Source organism: Ursus arctos, unplaced genomic scaffold (genome assembly GCF_023065955.2).
Source record: "Ursus arctos isolate Adak ecotype North America unplaced genomic scaffold, UrsArc2.0 scaffold_27, whole genome shotgun sequence".
NCBI lineage: Eukaryota > Metazoa > Chordata > Mammalia > Carnivora > Ursidae > Ursus > Ursus arctos.
This window is the reverse complement of record NW_026622952.1, coordinates 36,164,079-36,188,987: the sequence shown is the minus strand read 5'-3', so window position 1 is coordinate 36,188,987 and position 24,909 is coordinate 36,164,079. Positions and strand designations below refer to the sequence as shown.

At 46.8% G+C, this 24,909-nt stretch overlaps 2 protein-coding genes and 1 pseudogene across 12 annotated transcripts in view; 2 read left to right on the top strand and 1 right to left on the bottom strand.

Annotated features, from left to right (window-relative positions):
- Positions 1-24,909, top strand: part of ACSL1 (acyl-CoA synthetase long chain family member 1) — a 291,625-nt gene that overhangs the window by 32,448 nt on the left and 234,268 nt on the right. For 8 of the 11 annotated variants that reach the window (XM_057303548.1, XM_057303553.1, XM_057303549.1 and 5 more), the window contains exons 3-4: positions 3,450-3,572; positions 4,138-4,228. The gene's annotated coding sequence lies outside the window, so the exon portion shown is untranslated. Of the gene's footprint in view, positions 1-3,449; positions 3,573-3,984; positions 4,229-24,909 lie in introns of all 11 variants that reach the window. The other 3 variants (XM_057303557.1, XM_057303555.1, XM_057303550.1) reach the window with 1 other exon arrangement.
- On the top strand, positions 13,008-14,208 carry LOC113262267 (60S ribosomal protein L23a-like; annotated as a pseudogene).
- On the bottom strand, positions 21,903-23,765 carry HELT (helt bHLH transcription factor). The gene is made up of 4 exons (XM_044387611.1): positions 23,739-23,765; positions 23,179-23,283; positions 22,812-22,908; positions 21,903-22,399 (listed from the first exon to the last, which is right to left on the bottom strand). Exons 1-4 carry the CDS (start codon positions 23,763-23,765, stop codon positions 21,903-21,905), a joined length of 726 nt encoding a protein of 241 aa, XP_044243546.1.

Here is a 24,909-nt window from a genome sequence, read left to right as displayed (position 1 = left end):
ACCGTCAGGCTCATTTTCTTATTGTTTTCGCTTGATTAGTTCTGTATGACCCAAGGTTGCCCTTAAAATCCACGTCTATCGTGAAGACTCCAGAAGTCCTTCTTTTTAGCGTCTGCCCTTCCCTCGCACAAAAGCCTGGAAGGTTTCTGCACTAGCTTCCTTCACCCAAGTGCAAACGCCGCTCGTTAGGGGTACAGTGTCTTTGTGGCTTCTCTACCCGTGCACTTGGGTGTGCCTGTGTCTGGTCTCCCAGGTCCCTTAGCCCTGCTAGACGCCCTGTCAGAGATAGTGCCAGGCCTCGGGGCCCACCCACTCCGTTGCCGGGGCTGTTCGTTACAGGGTCTTTCGGGAAACATGCTGGCCTTCACTGAGGAGGTGAGGGGGTTGCTTTTTTTTTTTTTGAATGGCCAGGAGGTTGCAGCCAATTCCTTGTATTCAGGCTGCACATTCTGCTTAGGCTGTGTGCCCAGAGGCAGGAGTCCTGTCGAATTCACAAGTCTCTGTGAGCCCCGCTTCTGGGCTGGGCCTTAACTGCCTGTAGCCAAGGCCTCCTACCCCAGGGTCACCACTGTCCACTCACGGGTCATTCTTTCCCCTCCTAAGGGGGGCAAATCACAGCCTTTAATTAATGGGGACCAAATTCTGATTGATTGAAAAATTCAGACTTTTTTTTTTTTTTTAAAGATTTTATTTATTTATTTAACAGAGACAGAGACAGCCAGTGAGAGAGGGAACACAAGCAGGGGAGTGGGAGAGGAAGAAGCAGGCTCATAGCAGAGGAGCCTGATGTGGGGCTTGAACCCAGAACGCTGGGATCACGCCCTGAGCCGAAGGCAGACGCTTAACCGCTGTGCCACCCAGGCGCCCGAAAAATTCAGACTTTTTAAGTCAGTTGTTCAGTATCCTTCAACATTTACAAAAAAGTTTTCCATGATTTTTAACTGTCAAGACTTGGGGATTTTCAACATTTTCTTTGTAATTTTTTTTTTTAAGATTTTAAGTAATCTCTATACCCAGCGTGGGGCTCGAACTCACAACCCCAAGATCAAGAGTCACATACTCAACCGACCGAGCCAGCCAGGTGCCCCTCTTTGTAATTTTTCTTCTCTTTTCTTCTTCTGGACCATGGAATAAAAACTCGCTATATTATGTGGGGTCTTACAGGTGTTACTTTTTAGTGACAGTGAGTCTCTTGAGTACTTAAGGGAGATGAGATGTTAATGAAAATTGTGCCACTGTATGAAAATTTGAAAACGTAGCCTCCACAACTCACATGGAAATCTGCACAAGTTTTAAAATCTTATATGTTTCCTTCTATGTGATAGAATATTAAGAATGGATTTTGATATATTTGGGTGCATTTATCTATGTTCCAGAAGGGCCGATTACCTAGGCTGAATGGTCAGAGCCCTTTAAGAATTCGGATCCATCATCTGAATCCTAAAAAGGTGAATAATCTTGGCTCCATATGAAGTCAGGATACCTTGTCAGTGAAACCCCTGAGCTCAGAAAGCTCTGGAACAGCACACTGGGGTGCGTAACGCACAGGAAGATGAACACTGACCCCAGTGACATTTCGTGCGTTGACAGTATTCCAGCTCAAATGAACCGTCAGACAGCAGGCACCGAAGTCATGAATTTATATCAGTCTGTGTCATCATCTGAACTGTTCTTTAAAAAAAGTTTCGTCCTCTGAAAGATCCATCATCTGGGGACATGAACAGCGAAGAGAAAATATAACTTCAAAATGCTTGCGTCACGAGTTTATTGTTTTCCCACGGTTAATGCTGTGGGAACACTGGGGCAATCAGCATTGCATATTACTAAGGAGAAAGGGTTGTATCTTTTTTTTCAGGGGAGGTGTATCCAGTCTTTTTGATAAGGAATCTCTAGTGGATGTTTCTGAGCTTTGTGAAGAGCAATTTATAAAAAACCAGAAGAGTTCATCCTCCCAGAAAGAAGACTGCAGCAAACAGACACCCCTGGAGTGGCAAAACTGCTACGAACACATCACACACTAAGCCATAAAAGCAATTTTAGCTCTTTCTTGTTTGGAAAGTGTTAAAGCATTAACAGTTTATGGAATAAGAGAGAGAAAGAGCGTGCACACAGAGGGAGAAGCAGACTCCCCGCTTAGTGGGGAGCCTGACACGGGGCTTGATCTCAGGACCCTGGGATTATGACCTGAGCTGAAGGCAGATGCTTAACCGACTGAGCCACCCAGGTGCCCCAGTCCGGCCTCTTTTATACTCCTTCAGCGTCACTCCCTTTTTACTCTGCTTCCTTGGAAATGGCCCTATGTGTTCTGGCTTTGTGCTCCAGAATACAGATCTGGCACTTGGGTATGAGCCCCAATGAAAGCAGGTTGGACGGTTTTTACAACCTACTTTGGTTCTGCTGTTTACACTGATCAAACTTGGCGATAAGAAATTCTTCAAGTTCAATCTTGCTCACTCAAGCTCTGCTTAGTGGTTAGGTTAGGATTTTTTGCTTGTTCAAAGTGTTTATTTGCTATGTCTCATCATCTTTGTCTACTTCTCCTTCAGAATCCCTTGAAAATGGGTGGCCTGAAGCAGGGTTAGGATATTCTTGTTTCTCATGGCATTCCTCAGTCATATCCCAATACCTCAACGTTTGTCATAGTCCGTGAACACCCATTCAAACAAAACTGTAGAAGGAACTCGACAGAAGGAATATCTCACTCACTGTTAAAGCAAACAATGAAATGTCCTTGGCCTTGTGGAGAGGAGTGAAAGGCAATGTCTGACCCATCCCTAATGTGGAACAAAGGGGGAGGATGAGTGGGAAAGTTACTGAGCTCCTTCTAGAGGCCAGCTTCACTTCCGTTCTCATCTGAACATACGGGTCCTCTTCTGGGTCTCATTTCCCTAGTGACAAGGGAGTGGTAAGCATGTCCATGGACCAAAATCCTGCCTGACCAGTAGAGGATCCCTCTGTACAGGCTTCTCACCTATGTGTACAGTGGTCAGAAATGAGGGAAACAATAATTGGGATAACCATTGGATTTGTTATTCAACCAGTGGTTGGAATGGTCAGTACTTAGCACACAAGAAAAGCCTGCCAGAGGCCATCTTTATCAGATACATTGCCAGTCACGGAGCTGTAGGGCAGGAGACAGCTGTCTACCTGGTTAAGTGTGGGGCTTCTTGTAGATTCAAGGATTGCTATTCCTTCTTGTGAGTTTACTATGTGTTTTATTGATCTTGTATATGCTGCTGTGAAGTGAATTTCTGTCACCCAGGGACTTTTTGTGGTGTTTCTCTGTGATTCCTCAAGATAACTATAATTGGAAGTTTCTGGTGAATTTTAATGTTCTATATAACCTAAATGAAACTTGGAATTTAGTTTTGAGTTTCCTCTTGTTGCAGTTGAATTAAATTAGTATTTAGAAAACAAAGCTTCCTTTATTCTTTTCTTTTTTCTTCTAGAAGTTATTTAAAATAATTAAAAACCGGGTTTCCAGACACTATCATAGAAAAAGGATTTGAAGATTTAGATGAAGCAAACCTCAGGTGCTTCGTGCAGGAAAACACGTACATTCTTTTAAAGAGGTAAGCCTTATCGTATTGTTTAAAGAGGCTCTTTTTTAAGGTCACACTGTTGCACTGACCTTTTTTCCTATGGTTTCATTTCCTTTCTGAATGTATATTTTCACCCAAGAATAAATTCTAATCTAATTTTGGAGAAAAATTGATAATCTTTTGAAGAAAATTAAATTGTTATGATTCATAATTATGCATGATTGATGCATATTTCATTTGATGGAGTTTATTGAAAGCATCCACTTTATTATAAGCAACTTGCTTTTCTGTAAGCCCTTGAAATAGTTTGAAGACACAGAAAGCTCAGTAGCCTAAAACTGAGCTGGGCTGTGTTTCTACACACATATTTATCCTAGTTGCTTTCAAAATTAGATCTCTCGTTGTCCCAGTACAATTACAACTCACGATATTTTATTTAAAGGTTTGATATTCATCCTGAAATAACATGAGGAGAGTTCCATACTTTTTGGGAAACACTGATCACAAACCAAGACAAGACTCTGAACTTTGTGGAGTTTGTAAGACATTCTGGCCACTCACCAAAATCTGTCCATTTTCCCAATGCCAAAATTAGACCCCCAAGAAGAGGTGACAGCTACTTGAAGATGTGTTCCAAGACACCCAGCTGTGATGCAGACATACTTGCCGCTAGAGTACAAGCAAAGGTAAGACCTCACATCCCTCCCTGGTCCTGGTGAGGCTGGTGAGCGGCCTGAGCCTCTGTTTACTGCTGGCCGGGCTTCCTAGCTCCGTTTGCTGTTAGGCCTCAGGATGAAAGCTGATGATGACTAGCCGTTGATTCTGACCTCCCAGGCTGAGGTTCAGAGGACAGCATGGCAGCAAGTACCAGTGTCACTTGATAGGATTTCTTCCCGGATAGGAAATACTCTGTTCGTATCTGTCACACCAGTCCTGTCCTCACCGGGAGTGACTCTAATCCCAGCCCTAAAACTCAGTATGTAGCTTCTGGCTCCCCTCACTCTTTCCCGTGAATATGGGCTATATTTCATATATCCTTTCACTATTCTGTTGTTTACAACCCACTTTTTCTTTTTCTTTCTTTCTTTTTTTTTTTTTTACACAATTGAAGCTGCTGCCCAAAGAAATTCACCAAATATTTAAAAAACATGTTTAGACAATTTAAACATAATCGTTTTAAAACTCGCTGCCTAGTCACTTAATTTTGACACATGAGAAAGATGATTAAGGGTTTGGGGCAGTGATGGGGTCTTGGGCACCTGGGGTACATTGGCTTGTTAAGGTAAGTAAGGATAGTTGGATTTGTGGGCCTGGATTAAGTGTTAGTTTGTATCAGTCTTTTATTATGAAATTGATTTTGGCCATTTTCACCTCTCATTAGATTTTTATTTTTGTTGCTTCCTTTTCTCCTTCTTTGGGTTTGACCTTGATACTGTTCAGTTTATACTTAATGCGATGATGTTTTTTTTGGAGGGGGGCAGTGGCTGGTAGTAGCGGACTTAAAAACCTCATGAGCTCCCCCTGCTGTTCCGTGGCTGACAATACAGGCCCCATTCAGTTTTAATCCCGGAGGCAAATAAGTGAAAGAATTGGAGAGCCCTTTCTGGGTTTGCTTGATCTAAGAGGCAGAAAAGTGCTTTTTAATTTCCTTCTGAAAGTTTACAAAATCAGAAAGGAAAGGAAGGCTCTTTTAGCATTTTATCCGGATTATCTCTTAAGCTAGGAAGCAGGTCTATACCACTTTTGAAAAACTGCCAACAAAGAAAGAAGGAATATATAATTAAGTCACCTCATGTCTGAAATGGGTGGGCTAAACCCGGGAGATGTGTTTTTAGTCATTTCCTTTTTCATCTATAAAGGTTTGGGGGAAAATGTTTTTAAGATAAGCCACTGATAGAATTTCTGTTGTGCTTAATTTTTTCCCTAACACTTCTTGAAATTTGTGGTTTGATTTAAATATACGCACCTTAATTTAGTGTGACTTTTCAAGCTAAAGATAATTAAGTAGCACACAGAAATCACATTTGTCAATCAGTATTTTTCATATAAATGTGCAAGTTAATAGGGTACCATACTATATCACAAATTAAAAACATCAGAAGATATGCATTCATCAGACTACAAATATATATTTTAGAACATCTGCTAGTCATCGATAGGATGGGGAGTGAAATAGGTTTCTGCCTTTGTGTAATATATAGCCTATTGGGGTAGGCATTCATGAAATAAAAATTCAGATAAAAACACAATTAAAAATTATGAGTGATTTGTTGGATATGACACCCAGAGCAAAACAACAAAATGAAAAAATAGATAATTTGGACTTTATCAAAATTTAAAACTTTTGTGCCTGAAAGGACACTATCAACAGAGTGAAAAGACAACCCAAGAATGGGAGAAAATACTTGCAAATGATATATCTGGTAAAAAGTTAATATCCAGAATATGTAAATAACTCCTACAACTCAACAACAGAAAACCCAACCCAACTTAAAAATAGGCAAAGAACTTAAATAGACATTTCTCCAAAGATACATGCAAATGGACAATAAACATACGAAAAGACACTGGACACTTACCATTAGAGAAATGCACATCAAAACCACAGTGAAATGCCACTTCACCCCCTTTAGGATGGCAATTATAAACAATCCAGAAAATAACAGATGTTGGTAAGGATGTGGCGAAATTGGCACCTCAGTGCACTGCTGATGGGACTATAACATAGCGCAGTCGCTGTGGAAGACGAATGTGGTTCCTTATACAGTTAACCACGGAATGACCATGTGATCCAGCAACTCCCCTTCTGGACATATACCCAGAAGAACTGAAAGCAGGGCTTGGGGAGATGTTTGAACCCCATGTTCACAGCTGCATTGTTCACAGTAGCCAAGAGGTGGGAGCAACCCAAGGGTCCGTCGACAGATGACTGGACACACAGAATGCGGTCTGTACATAGAATGGAATAGTATTCAGCTGTAAAGAGGAAGGAAATTCTGACACGTGAGAACATAGACTAACTTTGAAGACATTATTGAATAAGTGAAAAGAGCCAGACCCCAAAGGACAAATTTTGACTGATTCTGCTTAGGTGACATACCAATAGCAGTCAGATGCACAGACAGTAGAATGGTGGTTGCCAGGCAGTAAGGGAGGGACGAATGGGAAGTTGTTGTTTGAGTTACAGAGTTTCAGTAATTGAAGACGACAGTGTTCTGCAGATGGACGGTTGGTGATAGCTGCCCAGCTGTGTGAATGTACGGAATGCCATGGAACTGTACATGTAAAAATGGTTAAATTGGTAAATTTTATGTTATGTCTGTTGACCACAATTTAAAAGAATCATGATGAGTAATTTGAAGGGAGAAAAGCAACAGGTTTCTCCTGGATTTTTAGTGGCTAAGTGAGGGGCAGTTGAATTTAGTAGGTGGTCCGGGGAGGCATTGCTGACACTGACAGGAAAAGAGAGAGTGGGGGCGCCTGGGTGGCACAGCGGTTAAAGCGTCTGCCTTCGGCTCAGGGCGTGATCCCGGCATTCTGGGATCGAGCCCCACATCAGGCTCTTCCGCTATGAGCCTGCTTCTTCCTCTCCCACTCCCCCTGCTTGTGTTCCCTCTCTCGCTGGCTGTCTCTCTCTGTCGAATAAATAAATAAAATCTTTAAAAAAAAAAAAAAAAAAAGGAAAAGAGAGAGTGAGCAGGGAGAGTGTGTGAAGGGCCCATGCTGAGAAGGACAGCCACGCTGGGGGACAGGGGAGACCGTGGGGAGAACAGGGGTGATGAGGTGGGGGGTGGGGGGGGCGGGGCAGGGCAGGAGTCGGGAACACAGCTCACCTGCACACTGTGGTGAGGCCTTTGTACTCCACTGTGGCAGCGAGAGGTTATTGAAGTTCTTAGTGGAGGAGGAGAGGCAAATATGATCTAAACTCCATGTCAACAGGCCACTCAGACTACTGTGTGGAGAACAGATTTTGAGGAGCCGGAAGCGTAGCCTGTGTCCCGTTAGGCTGTGCAGCGTTGTGGGTGGGGAATAGTGGCTTGGACTCTACCAGGATTGAAGGACCTGTGCGCGAGTGGAAAGATGTAAGATGTGGGGAGGATTGTATGTATAGGTGAGAGGGAGGGAAGTGCCGAGGATGACTCCCTGGTTCAGTGGTGTGTCCTTGACAATGGTGTGTGACTCGGCCTGATCGGAAAAATAGGATCTATTTATTCTTCCTCGGAAAAATGAATTGCTAAGGTACTTTTAATTCTTCGAAGAACAGCGCTCCATACATTTTCGTTATGAGCATAACTGTTCTGAGCCATCCGTTACCAAGAGCAAACTTAATTTCTGACCAGCTGGATCCTAGGAAGCGATGATGACAGTGATGGGTAACTTCTGTGTTATTTTAAATGCCTCTGGGCCCAAAGTGCATTCAGAAGGTAAAAGGTGACGTAAAGCTACATTGCAGAATTTTCAGTGAGGTCACTGGAACAGTTTGAAACTTTAAAGTCGTTTTTTCCCCTTCATTATGATTGAAAGTAGTATTTGGGAAACTAATGGGGAGGAGGCTAGTGTAATCCAGTGGGGGAGGAGAGAATGTCTCCATCCCATAGTGTGGTATCAGTGAATCAACTCGGTAGGCCAGGCCAGCCTCTGCCTAAAGCAGTGAGACCAGTCGCTTTCCTCTGTGTAGGAAGAGTGATGAGTGCAGCGAGCTCTCAGGGCCCAAGGGGGTGTGCAGGGACACAGCGAGCATCTCCATGACTGACGACGGACAGCGGGAAGTGTCAGAGGGCAGAGCAGACAGCAGAGCTGGGAACAACTCTGAAGGAACCCCAGGTGAAATGCGAGGCTTACTAAGGGTTTGGTCTGGTGTAGCAAAAATGAAGTGCTTCGTTTTGTCAAAGGACTCAAACCTGAGTCTGTCCTAGGCGTCCAGCTGCAGGATATGAAAGAGGAACGTGCTGAGATGCACACGAGTTGACCACCAGCAAAATCCAGCCTCTGAGAAACCCTACAGGGCAAATGGCTTGGGCTTTCCAACAGATAAATTGTAAGGAATTGAACCGGATGGAGGGGAGAATCTGTACATTAACAGAGAATTAAAAGACTTATCAAATATTTTTAGATGAGCAAGACAAAAACTAAACTGTATTATTGTCCAGGGATGCACATTTGGGTGATAAAGCTATTTTTAAACATCGAAGTAGGGACGCCCGTGTGGCTTAGTCGGCTGAGCATCTGCCTTCAGCTCGGGTCACGATCCCAGGCTCCTGGCATCGAGCCTGGCGTTGGTCTCCCTGCTTAGCGGAGAGTCTGCTTCTTCTCTGCTCGTGCTCTTTCTCTCTATCTCTGTCTCTTTCTCAGATAAATAAATAAAATCTTTAAACATCCAAGCAAGCAAGTGATTGCTATAAAAGTCAGGACAGTGGGTACGCAGTTAGAGAACGAGGGCTTGGAACTGGGATGAGGTGACACGAGATGGCAGAGTTCTGTGTCTTGACCTTCCCGGCAGTTAAGGGTATCCGCCTTAAAATACACCGTTAAACCAATCATTTTTTTATGTGGTTATCTGCATCTTTATTTGATTTTACAATAAAAAGATTTAAAAAGGTGTTTCGTTCTTATTAGGCATGTTATTATCTTTTGTCTCTCCCCTAACATTCATGATGCTCTCACCGTCGCCACAGTGCTGTTTGGCCGTTTCCCTGGGGGATTTATCCTTGTGCGCAGGTAGTTCTCGCTCCTGGAACCACTGTCATGTTTGCGTGTTGCCTTCGTAAGGATCTGTTTTGGTGGCGGCTTGTGGTTTGACCTTCGGGTTACTTCCATGACTGTCGGTAACGCTGGTCACTTGCTGTCCAGTTTGGAAATTGGGGTTAGTTTAATAAAGATAATAATGTTTTAATTTAATAGTATGTTTTAATAGGAACAGTAAGAGACTCCATGTTGTGTTGTATTCTTGCTCTTTTCAGTTTAATCAAGAAACCAGCCTAGTCTTCGAGCTTCATCTGCTTGTCTTCTTTTTCTTGAGCCCTCGCTCTGTGCTAACCTCTGCTAGATTCTGGTGCTGAAGAGGGGAATATAATCTTTTGCCCTTTTATTTCTTTATTACTTTAATCTGGTGCCCTTTTAAAAGGTTCGGAAACAATCATCAAAAATAATGCAGAATTATAAAACTTGAGTAGACTGATACTGGGCTTCAACTCTGTAGAGAGGAATCCTGTGTAAATGCTATAAACACTGGTCCCTCCGTCTCCATTCTTGCACCAAAGACTCGGTCCACACAGAAATCAGAGGATCTTTTTATTTATTTAATAAATTCTATTTATTGAAGTATAGTTGACACACAATGTTACATTTGTTTCAGGAGTACAACATAGTGAGTCAGCAAGTCTGTACATTATGCTCTGTGCTCACAAGTGCACTCCCGTCTGTCACACACATTCTCTGTGCTGCACCTCTTAGGCCGTATTTGTTCCATGACTTCTCCCCTCCACCCATTTTGCCCTTTCCCCACCCCCTCCTCTCTGGCAACCACCAGGTTGTAGAGTGATGTTTTTAAAAAGCTTATCTGATCAAATCTTAAGACAATTCACTAGCCATATGGGCAACCATGAATTTCTTAAAAGTTGCTCTTTCATGCTTGTGAGCTTTGACACAAGATGTTCTTTCTACTTGAAACCCTCTTCCTTTACTTCCCCAAATAACTTCCTAGACTCCCTTCAGGCATCAGCTGATATGTCCCTTTCTCTGTCCCATTTGGACCATGCTCTGGACACTGCCCTCCGCCACCACCCCAGCAACCCTGAATGTTCCTTTTTAGCATTTATCACACTTTAATAGTTGCTTACCTAATTTCTTCCCCCTTAGGCTCTATAACTGCTCTCAGGCTGTCACTTGCCTTACTCCCCATTTCCTTGGTCCCTGGTATAGGCACTTAATAGGCATTGTGATGTGAATGGAGGGGGCTTTGGCAGGTGGCATGAGTAACACACAGAAGTGCCTAATGAGAGTGGGACGTAGGGGAGGTGGGACATCAGAGAAATGTCTCCAGAAGACCTCATGATGCCATCTCTAAGGGGAGGCTGGAGTATACCAGGTAAAGAAGGGAGCTGAGGAGGTTGGGATGGTGGTGGAACAACTTTCTATAAGAAAGGGCCAAGAGCATTTGCAAAGGCGGGAGAGGGCTTGACTAGTTCAGGAAGCTCCATGTAGTTTGGAAGCCAGAACTGTAACAGAACAGGTAAGTTGTTTAGATCCAGTGACCCTTCCTACTTAGTCTTAATTTGCCGGAAGGACGTTGTTTAGAGAACTGTGCTAGAACATTGCACATCCTGGTATATGTGCCGCCCTGCTGAAAAGACGCTCCGCATGACGGGGTTTCTGGTTGCTGTCTCTGAGGTGCAATAGTTACCAGATGATCTCAGAAAGAAGTTTCCAGAATTTGGTCCCTCTCACGCTGGATTTCCCAGGAAGGCAGATTTTAACGTAATTTTGACTGGCCCATGTAAACACCTGAATGAATAAGAGTGTGAGATGCTGGGAAGGAGACATGACACTAAAGGAGATGAAAGGTGAGTCAGGTCGAGAGAACAAACACTATGTTTTATTTACTCATAAAAGAATGTACCATTTTGGGGCGCCTGGGTGGCTCAGTCGGTTAAGCATCCAATTCTTGATTTTGGTTCAGGTCATGATCTTAGGGTTGTGAGATCGAGCCCCGCGTCACACTCTGTGCTCAGCGGGGAGTCTACTTGAGGATTCTCTCTCCCTTTCCCTTTCCCTCTCCCCCTCCCCCTGCTCATGCTCTCTCTCTCTTTTTCCATCTCTAAAATAAATAAATAAATCTTTTTTTAAGTTCCATTTTTTAAAATAAAGAGAATTGTAAAATGACTCAGTTTATGTGTATACATGGACTATCTTTTAAAGGATATCTAAAAATAGTGGTAATAGTGATTGCTTCCCAGGAGAAGCACAGGGATGGCTGGAGGCGAAGAGGGGAGGGAGACTGACTTTTCACTGTTTACCCTTTTTAGTAGTTTTAACACTTTATATCATATAAATGTATTAGCTATTTAAAACTTACTTTTAAATTAGTGTGTGCATAGTACGGTTGTAAGGTAACATATCAAAAATGTTCGTGCTTTTAACTGGATGGTGTTGTAGGTGTTTTTGTATTTTCCTTATACTTTTGAATGTGTTTACAGCTTTCTGCAATGAGCATCTATTGCTTTTGTAATTAGTCTTTTAATGTTATATTATTTTTTGAAACCTGCACTTTAGAGACTGTACGTTGGGACGTCCAGCTGCCCAATTTTGAAGTCCTGGAAGACCACAACTTTACACAAGAAGAGTATTCTCAAGCTTAGATCCAAACCCTACTCTTCTAAGAAAGTACGAAAATGTTCCTGATTGTGGCAGCTGCTGCATAGAAGAAGTAGGGCTCTGGGCTGGGAAGCAAACATATTATAGTTCAAATCCCGGCTCTGCCACAAAAGAGACTGTGTGACTTAGACTCTCTGAGTTAGTCCTCATCTGAAACTTGAGGGTGATGTTAGCTCCCATAGAGGTTACTGTGGGGATGAAATGGGGCAACAGCATGGGAAAGCGCCCAGTGCTGTGTCAGGTCAGGGAAGACAACAAGGACTGCCTTTGAGGGACTGAGCTCTCTCTTAATTTTCATCAGCTCAGCTAAGGCCACCCCAAATGGTGTGGCTGCAGCTTTAAGACACAACCCCTGGCCCAATCCATCCCCAAGGTGCTCTGAACTCTATCTAGAACTTCTGCAGCTGCCTCTGTGCCTGGTACCTAACAAGTCCTAACAAAAGATGTCTTCCTTTCTTCCATTCTTGAAGTCGTCTCTAATGCAGAAAGGAAAACATGCACATTAAAGTCTGGTTCAAAAAAAAGGGAGACAATGAATTGACAAGGTAAACTTTTTTCCCCCAAAATTCAGTATTATTAATAGGTTATCAATTTCAAAGGAAATTGTTTTCGTCTGTATAACAATCTCATGCAGACTTCAGCTGTCATAGCTAAGTTAACTGGGTATAGACCATTGGCCAGGCACTGCTGCATTAACTATTCTCCCATCCTCCCTATGGGGTAGGTACTGTCATTCCATTTAACTAGGGAGCTGAGGCACAGAGCTGTTAATAATTTGTTCAGGGTCGTACAGCTAGAAAATGGTGGAGCCAGGACTCCAACACAAGCAGTTTAGCTCCAGAGCCCATGTTCTTTTTTTTTTTTTTTTTTTTTAAAGATTTTATTTATTTATTTGACAGAGAGAGAGATAGCCAGCGAGAGAGGGAACACAAGCAGGGGGAGTGGGAGAGGAAGAAGCAGGCTCATAGCAGAGGAGCCTGATGTGGGGCTCTATCCCGTAACGCTGGGATCACGCCCTGAGCCTAAGGCAGGCGCTTAACCGCTGTGCCACCCAGGCGCCCCCCAGAGCCCATGTTCTTAATCACCATGCCTCTTAGTGAGTATATTTAATGCCTCAAATAATAATGCTGTTTGACTTAGTTTAAAAGTCCAGAAAAAACATATAGACCAGAGCATCATTTTCATATAATTTTGTCAGTGTTTCTGAAGCCATTTCAGAGATTTGTAGGAGTGGGCACAGTGTTGCTGCAAGTAGGCACTCCCCTTCACCTGAGGAGAGTCAAGAGCAACATCCCATTAGAGAACAGTAGGCAGGTCTGAACGTGCTGACCAGGGGAAAAGGTCCTCTGAACTTTCTTTGCCTCTGAAATGTGGCATTCGCCATAGCCTGGCATGAGAGAGAGCTCTGTACTCCTGAGTGATGGAGGAAGTCAGCGTGCCTGATGCTGAGTCTGGGGTGGTATCAAGCAGGGAGGCCCAAGAAGTATGTGGGGGCCACAATTGGAAGACCTGAACAAGGAACTTGGGCTTTATCCGAAGAGCCCTGGGAAGGCATCGAATAGAGCTACACAGGGGAGTCTGGGATCTTTGTTAGGAAGGAATCACTCTCCTTTTACGAAGACGGCGCCGAAGCCTAAGAAGGAAGCCCCTGCCCCTCCCAAAGCTGAAGCCAAAGCAAAGCCTTTGAAGGCCAAGAAAGCGGTGCTGAAAGGCGTCCACAGCTACAAAAAAAAGAAGATTCGCACGTCACCTACATTCCGACAACCCAAGACTCTGCTTCTCCAACGGCAGCCCAAATATCCTCGAAAGAGCACCCCCAGGAGAAGTAAGCTTGATCACTATGCCATCATCAAATTCCCCCTGACTACTGAGTCAGCCATGAAGAAAATAGAAGACAACGACACACTTGTGTTCATTTTGGATGTCAAGGCCAACAAGCACCAGATCAAACAGGCCGTGAAGAAGCTCTATGATATTGACGTGGCCAAGGTCAACACCCTGATCAGGCCTGATGGAGAAAAGAAAAGATGTTTGACTGGCTCCTGACTATGATGCTTTGGATGTTGCCAACAAAATTGGGATCATCTAAACTGAGTCCAGCTGGCTAAATCTAAATATAAATTTTTTCACCATAAAAAAAAAGGAATCACTCTGGTGGCCATGTTGACAATGAATTAGAGGAAGCAAACATGGAAGCTGGACAGTGGGCGGGAAGCTGGAGGAGGACGTTGTCAGGCTGGGCTCTAGCTGCGGCAGAGGAGACGGAAGTGAACAGATTCAAGAGGTAGGAGGTAGGGGCGCCTGGGTGGCACAACGGTTGAGCGTCTGCCTTCGGCTCAGGGCGTGATCCCGGCGTTACGGGATCGAGCCCCACATCAGGCTCCTCTGCTGGGAGCCTGCTGCTTTCTCTCCCGCTCCCCTGCTGTGTTCCCTCTCTCGCTGGCTGTCTCTCTCTCTCTGTCAAATAAATAAATAAAATCTTTAAAAAAAAAAAAAAAGGTAGGAGATAAAATCAACCAGACATGATGACTGTTTGGATGTGGAGTTCAGGAGAAGGGAGATGGACAGACCAAGGGACAGTGGTGGACCAGGGGGAGGCAGAAGGTGAGACTCCCTGGAGGTAAGGAGATCTGAAAAGAAAACAGGAGCACTTGCCCTTCCTTTGCGTAAGATACCTCTGCCTACATTAAGGAGCTCCAAAGAAATCCTCAGGATAAGTGGATCCTACCCAATAAGAGAAAAAATTGGTGATGGGGACAGGAGGATATGGGTAGAGAAAGAAGGGGTGAAGGGGAGGGAAGAAACATTTATGTTTTGATATATTTATATATTTGGGGAGAAAGAGTTTATTTGTCCCGTGATCTCTCCTGCAGCTCCAGGGTGACTGGAAGACCCTATTCAGGGCTTTTTAGGAAGCTGGTGTTGATAGTTTCCCTCCCAGGACTCAGGTCAGTGCTTGGGCTCTGCAACTTGCTCCTTAATGAAGATGAGGCTCATCGTGTCCTGGCAAAGTATGATCAGACATTAGACGCAAAAGCAGACCACAAAATCTTTTTTGGAAGAAGCTTGCAAACCACAGCAAACTCCTCCTGTCCAAAATCCACCATTAGGTGCAACATAAATTCATCATATGTTCTCTTTCTCCGCATCCCTTTGTTATTACCCACAGGACTGTCCTCATAGGAAGTCATTTGATGCTTCTTGGGACCCACTGTTTCCTAAAACCCATCCTCCAAAGCATATTCAGTTTTCCTGGTGTCTCTCTCTGTAACTCCTAATTGAATAGATTTCAAAAATGTCGTCTCACTGATAAATGTTCTTTTCATGCCAAGAAAGCAGATAACACAATCCTACTTTCAGCAGTTTTAGAATTTCTAATATTTCTCTTTCAGTTTTTAATTGCATTCTAAGAAATGTTTCACTCTGAAACAGTATTGTCCCTCTGAAATTACTGATACAGCCATGAAATGCCTCCCCCCATAGCCTCCCCTCAGCACATGTGTTTGGGCCATCATCAGCCAGGGGCTCCGGCTCAGAGCAGGTATAATTCAGCTCTAATTTGACAATACCCGTGTTGCTCATGTCCTTTTGACGGAGTTGTAATATAATTCAGATGAGGTTCCATTGTATTCATGTCTACCTACCTCTTTACTGGATGTCAGAGGAGAAAGGGTTCCTGAGCTCAGGGACTCTTCACGCTTTCACAGATGTATTGTTTGTGGCCAGAATATACATTTGCAAATGACCCTCCGTCCAATTTGACTTTTTCCAGAACAACTTCTCTACACGTCCATAATTGGCTCCCCCCCCCCACTTCCCCCAGTTTTGCTGAGGCTGTTATGGGCTGTAATCATGGCTGTGCCACCTAAGTGGGATAGAATACATCCCAAATACAGAGCTGCCTTGTACCTTGTAGTCCTGAGGCTTGTGTGCGTTCTCCCTGTGGCTATCTTCTAGCATTTTTTCCCCTTCACTTTAGATTGTATTTAGAAAGAGCAATGGGGCTAGTTTTATACTCTGATATAAATATAAAATAGGAATCATGTTTATGTGGAAAATGAAGTCGTGGTGTTTAGTGAGTAGAAATGAAACTTTTATTGTAGAAGACCGCTGGGGGCACCTGGGTGGCTCAGTTGGTTAAGCGTCTGCCTTTGGCTCAGATCATGATCCTGGAGTCCCTATATCGAGCCCCACATCAGGCTTCCTGCTCAGTGGGAAGTTTGCTTTTCCTTCTGCCTCTTCCCCTGCTTGTTCTCTCTCTCAAATAAACAAAATCTTAAAAAAAAACCCAAAAAACCTTTACTGATGGACCTATAACAAAACAGTGATAGAGCTGACGGACTTTCGTTCTGTCAAACCTTGCAAAAGGTCTCCTAGAAATATTGTATTTTAGAAGTTTCATCATATTTATAAAGTTTTCACTAATAGATTTTTATTGACTCTTGCTTCTAAGCTACACATTACAAAGGAAGCCAGTCAGGAGTAGACAAAAAGTGCTTGGGTTCCCAGCTCTCTTGGGGTCCTTTTTGCTCTATAGCTCAGCCCAGAGTTCCTGCTCCATCTCCCACCCCCATTTTCTGTGGCTTCGGTGACCTTCCTACTCTCTTGCAGGCCCCCGTTCAGCATCACCCTGCCTACTGCCTCTCTTCTGCTTTGCTTCAGCTCTTCCCACTGTACAGAGGGTTTGACAAAGATTATCATGGGACAGATTTGTGGACCTTCACCATGGCTGCTGCTTATCTTCCAAGCCAACCAGAAATAGCCGGGTCCCTCGAGTTCTAACCCAGCCATTCTCTTTAGTGGGTGGCTCTTTCCTCTGGCCCCCGTTTGCCCATCCATTTGCACACTTGTACCCAAGCAGACATCCTGTGCACATGCACGCAGGTGCTCCTGGGCCCATGTCACTGGATGCACATGGGCATATGTGTGTATCTACCTTCCTAGCTGCACACATATAGGCCCCCAGGTTCTGGGGTTTCAGGCTGTCGGATTAATGAGTCATTTTTTCCTCCTCTGTGTGCTCAGAATCATTTGAGATGTAGATGTAGGTGTCAGGTGGAGATACAAATGTTTTGTGCTGATCAGAGGATGCGCCTTCTGTGGGTGCACAGAGGGGCTTGCAACACTTGACCTTAAACTTAAACTTATCCAGAAGAAGTATAGCAAGAGCTAGAAATCTGCCAGCCAGCCTAGTAGGGATGCTTGCTTGCTTCCTGTGGGCAGGTTGGCAGCCAGAGGGAGAAAGGGCTTCCGTGGCCAGCTGTGTGCTTGGGTCAGTCTCCTGAATACTGCCCTTGATGGCTGCAGAACAGGGAGGGACAGCCAGGGATCCCCCCTCCACAAGGCAGACACACACAGAAACATTCTTATGCCAGTCCCCCGACACATGGAGAAGCAGATGGCAGGAGCCAAGCAATCGGAGAGGTAGGGAGAATGAGGACTGAAGGCCAAGTGAGCAAGGGAGTGAGCACGTGGGACAGGGTCCCTCCAGGGCACAGCTTTACCCGAATGGCAGGGTTGAGTCTGGAGCCAGCACCGGAGCAGACTGGTGGAAAAGAGGACAGAGGAAAAGTTTGCAGACAGATGAAAGGTTTGCGTGGGAAAAGGGTGGGGGGAGGGGGATGTTGAGAAAAACATAACACTGGCCTAGAAAGTGTACTTAAGGGGTATTGAATGTGTTTGTGTACCCCATGTTCCAAAAAAGAATTTGCAACAGACAAGATTTGTGTGTTAACAGACGGTGTGTAATTGGAGAAAGAATGTGGGAATGTAGATATAAGAGCTGTCTCAGGATAACATGGGCCAGCTTTCTGCGGAGGGGAGAGTGTGAGAGGTGGGTGCACCAAGGTTATCAGGGGGGCTCTGATTATCAGTCAGAACTGGGATAAGCACCCACAGCCCCCAAATTGACCATGGGCTGGAATTAGAGCTCCCTAGCCCCACTTGCCCTATAAATGGAGGGTATTGCCTTGTTCCAGAACAAGGCTTGGGGTTTAAGATTTGTTTTGTGGGGTGGGGGTGGGGGGTGTCAGATTTTTTTTAATGATTGCCTTGACATTTTACTTTTACTTTGAGGTGGCCCCAAGGATCTGACTCTTTGGGAGAAAGGAAGGAGTACTAGATAATTATTATTATAATAGCTAACATCTATTGAACATTCACTATGGGCCAGACACTGTCTAGAGTGCTTTGAATGTACCAATTCACTTAATCCTCCTATCAACCCATATGAGGTATATGCACTTTTAATATCTCTATTTTACAGATGATGAAACAGACACAGAGAGGCTTAGCAATTTGTCCAGAAGGCACACAGCTATTGCGCAGAAGAGCTGAAATGCAAATCTAGGTAGTTTGGCTCCAGAAGCCACACTCTGCACAACTAGTGGTGTAGAAAAGAGGGTAGAATCTGGGTCAGCCCAGTCCTGGATCTTTCTCATGTGAAAGGAGCACAACCCCCGTCATGTTAGTTCTGAATTCAAATCCTGGATTTGGGGTCTGCATTTAGCTGGGCTCTCAGGAAGTGTTAACTGCCTTAACCACGCAGGGCAAGCACTGTCTCCTGCTGCCAGACCACGAAGTGGAATTTCTAGGCAAAGGCAGAGCCATTGCTACGCCTGACAACCTTCAGAATGTACGTAGATTACACCGCATATTTCCAGTTGGGTGTACCAGTAGTTTCTGGTCTCTGCCGCAATGGGGAGGGGTCTGAGGACCGGAAACAGGAGGTCTAGGGGAGATGCAGAATTCTGAGAGGCTCAGCACTGTTAGGCAGTTCATTCAGTCATCCCACACATGTTTATTGAGCACCTACAAAATGCCGCAGGTTGCCTTATTTTCCTTGGTGTGTTACTGTAAGCAGACACCCATTACCAGGTTCTTAGGATTTCCATACTTCTGTGGGGTCAGTGAAGCTCTTACATAGCTGCTCCTCCAGCTTTCTTGCCTGGTATGTAGTAGCCCAGACTGGAGGGCCCCCACTGATACATGGACTGTGTTTGTTCAATAACGCTTGGAAGCACAAGTGAGCTCTGTATTACCACCCTTTCGGAGGGGCGGCTGGAGAGCCTGGAAGTTCCTACTTCTAGCCCTACAGAGCCACAGGGACCGACCCAAAGCACCAGCCATCAGCTTTGTTCCTCAAGCCTCTGGAGAAAACCTTTGATTTCATGGGGATGATTATTTTTATTCTTGCCCACTCAAGGATGAAGCCCAAGAAACAAGAGGTTGCCCCTTTCAGAGGCATCACAATGGGTCACCTCCAGCCAAACCCACTGTTTTTTGTTTTTTGTTATTTCTGGGTTTGGTTGAGCCTCTCTTGGAAACCATTACTATACAACTTACTTAAAAGAAAGAGTGGAGGGATTGGGCATAAGAGACTCAGACAGAGGGGGGAGGAGATGGGGGTTTGGGATGGGGAGGCTGGGAGTAATGTGTTGTCAGAGAAAGTGCAGGAAAGAACATTTTAAAGTCACAATCTGATTTGAATCAATTCCATTTTGTAGTGACATTTTTAATCTTTTGCAAAGTTAGACTATTCCAAGTTTGACTTTTGGCCAAGCCTGCAGAATTGGAACTTAGGATGAAGGTTTCTGAAAAAGACACAACACACACACACACACACACACACACACACACACACACACACACACAGAGGGGGGGGGGGATGGAGGGAAAGGGGAGGGAGACTTTTATCCTAAAGTCATTGTAAATCCAAAGCAGGGTTTTATCCTCCACAGTTAAATGAGAAAGAAAAAAATCAAGAATACCAACATTTGAGGTACAAAGACTGTCATGGGCCAGTGGAAGTTTGCAAAATTATATGTAAATGACGAAAGTTTTTACTGTGGTGGCCCTGTGCATTCCCAAAGCTAATCCCAAAGAGAAAATCTACTTAGTAAAAGAAAGTTTTGTCTAATTTGGTTAACAGTTGAGAAGTGACAAAAATGCTGAATATATTAATAATTTATATTTCCAGGGTAACACTATATCTTTAATGCTTCAGTGCCAAAGGGAATTCAGATTGGCTTAATGCTCAGCGAAAAAAAGCCTGAAAGGCCTTCTTCATATTCTGTATCCAGCGCTGATGAAAATGGGTGTAAGACATGTGTTCCAATAATAGGCACCATGCATTCTCCCATTTCTGCATAATTCACTTGCGTCCCATACCGCGCAATGTATATTTGTGATCCGGAAGGCCTCCTGGCCTGACATTGGCTTTCAGGCTCCAGCCCTATCAGTTGGTAAGGGAAGGAAGTATTTGCATCTCACATTTTATAGGTAAGTATTGTAGTGACATGGAGTATATGTTAGGGCAAGAACTCCTTATTTGCAAGACCTTTTCTAAGGGTTCTAGATTTCCCCTGCCCCCTCAATGCACATTTAAATTTCACTTTATGGGCAATGTAATGAAGAGGGTTTCTTTTTCTTTCTTTTTTTCTTTTGGCCTGTCTGTATAAATCAAGTTTGATGGTTTACAAATTGCAGGTCATCCTATTCCGTGACCTCAGTAAATAGTCTAGGTCAGAGCTCCCTTACACCCTGTCCACAGAAATGGAATAAGTTAATTTATTGTCCTCCAGCTAATCGGGGAGAACACAAATCATTGTCGTTTGGTTAAATGGCCTCTGGAAACAGGAAAACCTGCTACATAATTTCGAATTATTTATTTAAAGGGTATCAGAGCTAGGGAATAAAAAAGGAAATATAGGAACAAAGGGGAAAAAATCAAGGAAGGAAAAAAATTTCAGTCACCACAAACACATTAGCCGTTTGGATACCTTGTTCATTTTACCGGTTTACATAAAACAATAGCAGGCTCGTTTTGCTATTTGGGCCTTTAAAAAAACATGACTTTTGTTTGCTATTCTAAGTGTATCGCTGTGTTGTGGGTAGGGCACAGATCCAATTAGAACTGAAAACCCTAATCTCCTAAAGATGACTGGACAAGCGTCCCCTGGGCCCTGAAAACTCCACACGACGTACAGGGTTGAGCAGAAGGTTAAAATCCAGCCTCCCCCGGGAAAGGGGGAAAGGAGGCTTTTTCTCCTTGGGCCCGAGAACCAGAACAGACTGCCCAGCGACCGACCCCCTACGGTGGCGGATGGTGGGGATCTGCAGAGGGAACCGTCCCCCGGAGAGCGCGTCTCCTGACCCGGTCGTTGCCGGCTGCTCACCCGGTTGCCTAGCGTCCCTGAGGCTGAGCTGATCTGTGCGTAAAAAGGCAAGGCAGGCTTCCCTGAACCCTCCCGCGGCGCCAAGTAGCTGTCATCCTAAAGTAATAAACTTCGTCGTCTGTTGCTTTTGAGCCGTAACTCAGAAGTTACCTCCTGTTTTGTTTTTCGGAGACGTGTTAGAGCTGTAAACTTAGTCACGCGTGCCGCTGGCCTGAGTCGCGCCGCTCTCCAGGCCAGCCCGCGCGTGGTGCGCGCGCGCGCCCCCCGGCCTGGTCTCGCGGTAGGAAGGGCGCCCAGGTCGCAGCGGGCACAAGTCCGCTAAAGCCAGTGTGGGGCGGGTCCTTGGCTTGCATTTTCTCAGAGTCAAGGGCCCAGTTCTTCTTCGCGCGCCCTGCTCCGAGGCAGATGCCCAAGGTGCGCACCTGTCGGGTGAGGGTCTGGAGCCCCGAGGGAGCCACGACTTCTCTCCCCGAAGCGAAGCTCCATTTAGCCTTTCCTCCCTCCTCCTCAGACCCGGCAGCGCCCCCTGCCCCCAAGTACTGAAGAGCATCACCTTGGCCCTATCGGACTCGCGTCCTCGGCACCTCCAGGGGCGGTTGTGGAGGAGCAGAAGGTAACAAAGAAATCCATCTCTTGGTCTTTACCAGAAATCGTTTATTGCCAGGAGGGAGATCCTTCAGAAGACTAATTTGCTCGCGGCCTTCCCCCACCCAGGGGAATTTTGTTGGCACAATATTTACACCTGTACAAAATACAGTGTTTCTCCTAAGCAGCGTCCGACGCTCGGAGAAATCTGCAGGGAGAGGCAGCGTCAGAGCACCGTGGGGTGCTGGGAGGGGTGCAGGTTGAGGGCGTTGGGGTGGGCGTGGCCGATCAGGTTGAGGTAGTGCCGGTCCAGCCCCTGCACGGGCGCCAGGAAGGGGCTGTGCTGTTGCGCGGGGCTCGGGAGCGGCACGGGCGCGCTGGGCAGGTAGGGCAGCGCCGGGCTGCGGGCCGTGCCGTGCGGCCAGGGGAAGGGCCCGGGGGCAGCGCCCTGCGGGAAAACGGAGGCCTCCCCGGGGCTGTGGCCTGCGAGCTCGGGCCCCGCTGGGTGTAGCTGATAGGAGAAATCTGGCTCTGGAAGCGAACCTAGCGGCTGGAAGGCAGGTTCGGTGCCCAAGCGGGCCTTGGACTGCAAGAAGGCGAGGATGCGCGCGTACTTGGTGTCCTTGGTCTCCATCCGCTCCACGGTGGTGAGGTAATGCACCAGGTTCTTCATGCACTCGTGGTAGCCGTAGTGGAAGTAGTTGGCAAACTCCGCTAGCAGTTCTGCTGGAGGGGCGAGTCAACCCGCAGAAAGGAAAAAAAAACAAAACAAACAAAAAAACCGTGAGCAGCCCCTTCCCCACCGGGAGCCCGAGGTGGGTACCAGGCACATCCCTCCCATCAAGTTTTCTGGCCGGAGTTCCCATTTGAGGCCTGTCCTCTCTTACCCCAGTCTGGAGACCGCAAAAGCGCAAGCAAACGACCCCACTCTTCCCCACCAGAGAGGAGGCGACGGAAACAGCATCCCTAGAAACCTGTCCCCCCACCCGTCCGCCTTTGCTTACGTGGAACCTCGACCCCCCCCCCTTCGGCCGCATCCAGAGTGGAGACCTCTAGTGAAGGCCTTCACTCCCACCCCCAAGTCTCTATGCGAACGCTCCCTGCCCAGGTTCCCCTTTGCCAAATCCGCGCCCACCTTTTTCCCTTCCCCGAGGAAAATCAGCGGAGTGCAGGGCTCTCAGGTACTGAACGGTCATCTCGAGGATCTCCGCCTTCTCCAGCTTCCCGGAACTCTGCAAAAGGAGGAGGGGCTCCTCGCAGCGACCCAACGGGCGCAAGCCAACCCGGGCAGGCTGGGTGCACGGTTTTATCTGGAGCAGCTAACAGGGCGCTGCAGTGGATCTGCGCAAAGGGCCGCCTGGTGCTCACTCGGCGCTCGGGTCCCCAGGGGCAAGAGCCCGCAGGAAAGCCCCTTTCCGTCTCCAGACTCCTTGCACCCCTGCCGAGAGTGGCAGCAGAGGATCCCCAGCGCCTGGCTCTGTAAGCTCGGCCTCTGACATTACCTGCTTCGCCAGGGCCATGGGCACAGTCTTGCCCAGCTCGTTCAAGCAGCGGTTAATCCGGTCCCTCCTTCGCTTTTCTATCACTTTGTGGGAGACGGGGGTTCTCTGCGAACAGAGGTTTGTACGTTTAGGATAGTGGTGCCCAGGGAGTCGTCAAAGGCATGGCTGTAGCTGCGTGTCAGCCGTCTTCCCAGCCCTCAACGCTGCCCAGGGAATCCCCCCGGAAGGGCTCCCTGCTCCTCCACATAAGGGTCAAATGAGCTCTGCCCTCTCACAGCCAGGCTGGTGCGCTCCTCTTCCAGCCGCCCTACCCTCTCCAGCCACGCCGTCAGGCTGAGCGCCAGGCACTGGGGAGGTGGCCACCAGTCTCGGGCGTGGGCTCCTCCGGAGTTGAGCAGTCTCCTGTCTCTAACCTCATTCCCTCCCAAACCACTCAAGATTCCTCCGCACGAGAGTCGCGTGTGCCGCGTCCCTGCCGTCGGTCCAGCCAGGTGGCGGCTCGGGGAATCAGACGCCCCCACCATCAGGGCGCAAGGGCTGTTTGGGCTCAGCCGACTCACTTTGCGATCCTTGAGCTTGTCTGACATCCTGCTCTACGCGCCCTCGGGAGAGGCGGTGGCGCGAGTCACCCGTCCACTTTCCGCCTCGTGTGCCTCCTCGAGTGTCCCAGGTAGACTGCAGCCTCCCAACTCCGAGGGACTGCCTTATAAAGCGGTCATCTAGGGCTCCAAGTGCATTCACGAGTTGAATTATTCCATAGGATTAGGGGAGCTGCGTTTGGGGGATGTATGCATTCAAGATCAGTTTTAAAGAAGTTAAAAAAAAAAATTAGCAGCCGAGGGGGGCGAGCTGGGGGCAGATCAGCTTTGTTAATCCACGTGGCCCTTCAAAGGACACGTGATCGGCGGGGGAATAACATTTGCATGGCAACAGCCCGGGCGGGAAAAGGAGGCGGTAAACTGGAGCCGGCGGGCGAGCGAGCGCCTGCAGCAGCCGCAGGCGCAGAGCGCCGGGGCGCAGCGGCCGCGGGCACCGGGGGGCGAGGATCCTCACAAAACAGTGTCGCCTCCTTTAGTCCCACCGCTGAGTCTCACACGATTGCCTGTTTACAAATCCCAGCAAGCCCGCAGTCCCAGCGCCGAGTGCGTTTTAAAGCCTGTCCAGAGTCATTAAAGTAATTAAGTAAGCCTTTAATAGGCTGTTCCGCCGGGTTCAAGGGAGAGCTCTTGGAGACGGAGGCGCCCCGTTTGTTCCCAGGCTTTTCTCACACGACTTGGTGACACGTCCATCTCCCCCCTTTTTGTTTACACCGCTTTATTTGTCCGGACATCCCGGCAGGTGTGGGGCTACGGCTGGCACACGAGGCTCCCGCCTCGCCTCGCCCCTCCCGCCGGTCTTTGGCACGCGACGCTCCCCCCTACTCCCTGACCACGTCGCTTGCTTTCTTCCCCCCCCCCCCCCCGGGCTCTTTCTTCGCGGGGGGAAGAGGCTCAATTTGTAGCCTATTATCCTACACGAAAATGTCCATTGAAAAGTATGAATAGTTTCATTGGGCTAAATTTTAATAATGCCAGAGGGTGGGGGAGGAGAGACAGGCAGGCGTGTGTGTATGTATGTGTGTGCGTGTGTGAGTGAGGGGGGGTGGGAGGATGGGGGGGCAACACGGAGAAGAGTGGGCCGAGAAGAAAAGGGGGAATGCAGCTGGCCCAGGCGAGCATTATACGACGTCAC

Excerpts from the sequence above, each read along its gene's own strand:
- HELT (XM_044387611.1), bottom strand. The coding sequence starts at position 23,765 with ATGTCAGACAAGCTCAAGGATCGCAAA. Across the intron at positions 23,284-23,738 it reads ACAAGCTCAAGGATCGCAAA|AGAACCCCCGTCTCCCACAA; the intron begins GTGAGTCGGCTG and ends CTCTGTTCGCAG. Across the intron at positions 22,909-23,178 it reads CCATGGCCCTGGCGAAGCAG|AGTTCCGGGAAGCTGGAGAA; the intron begins GTAATGTCAGAG and ends CTCCTTTTGCAG.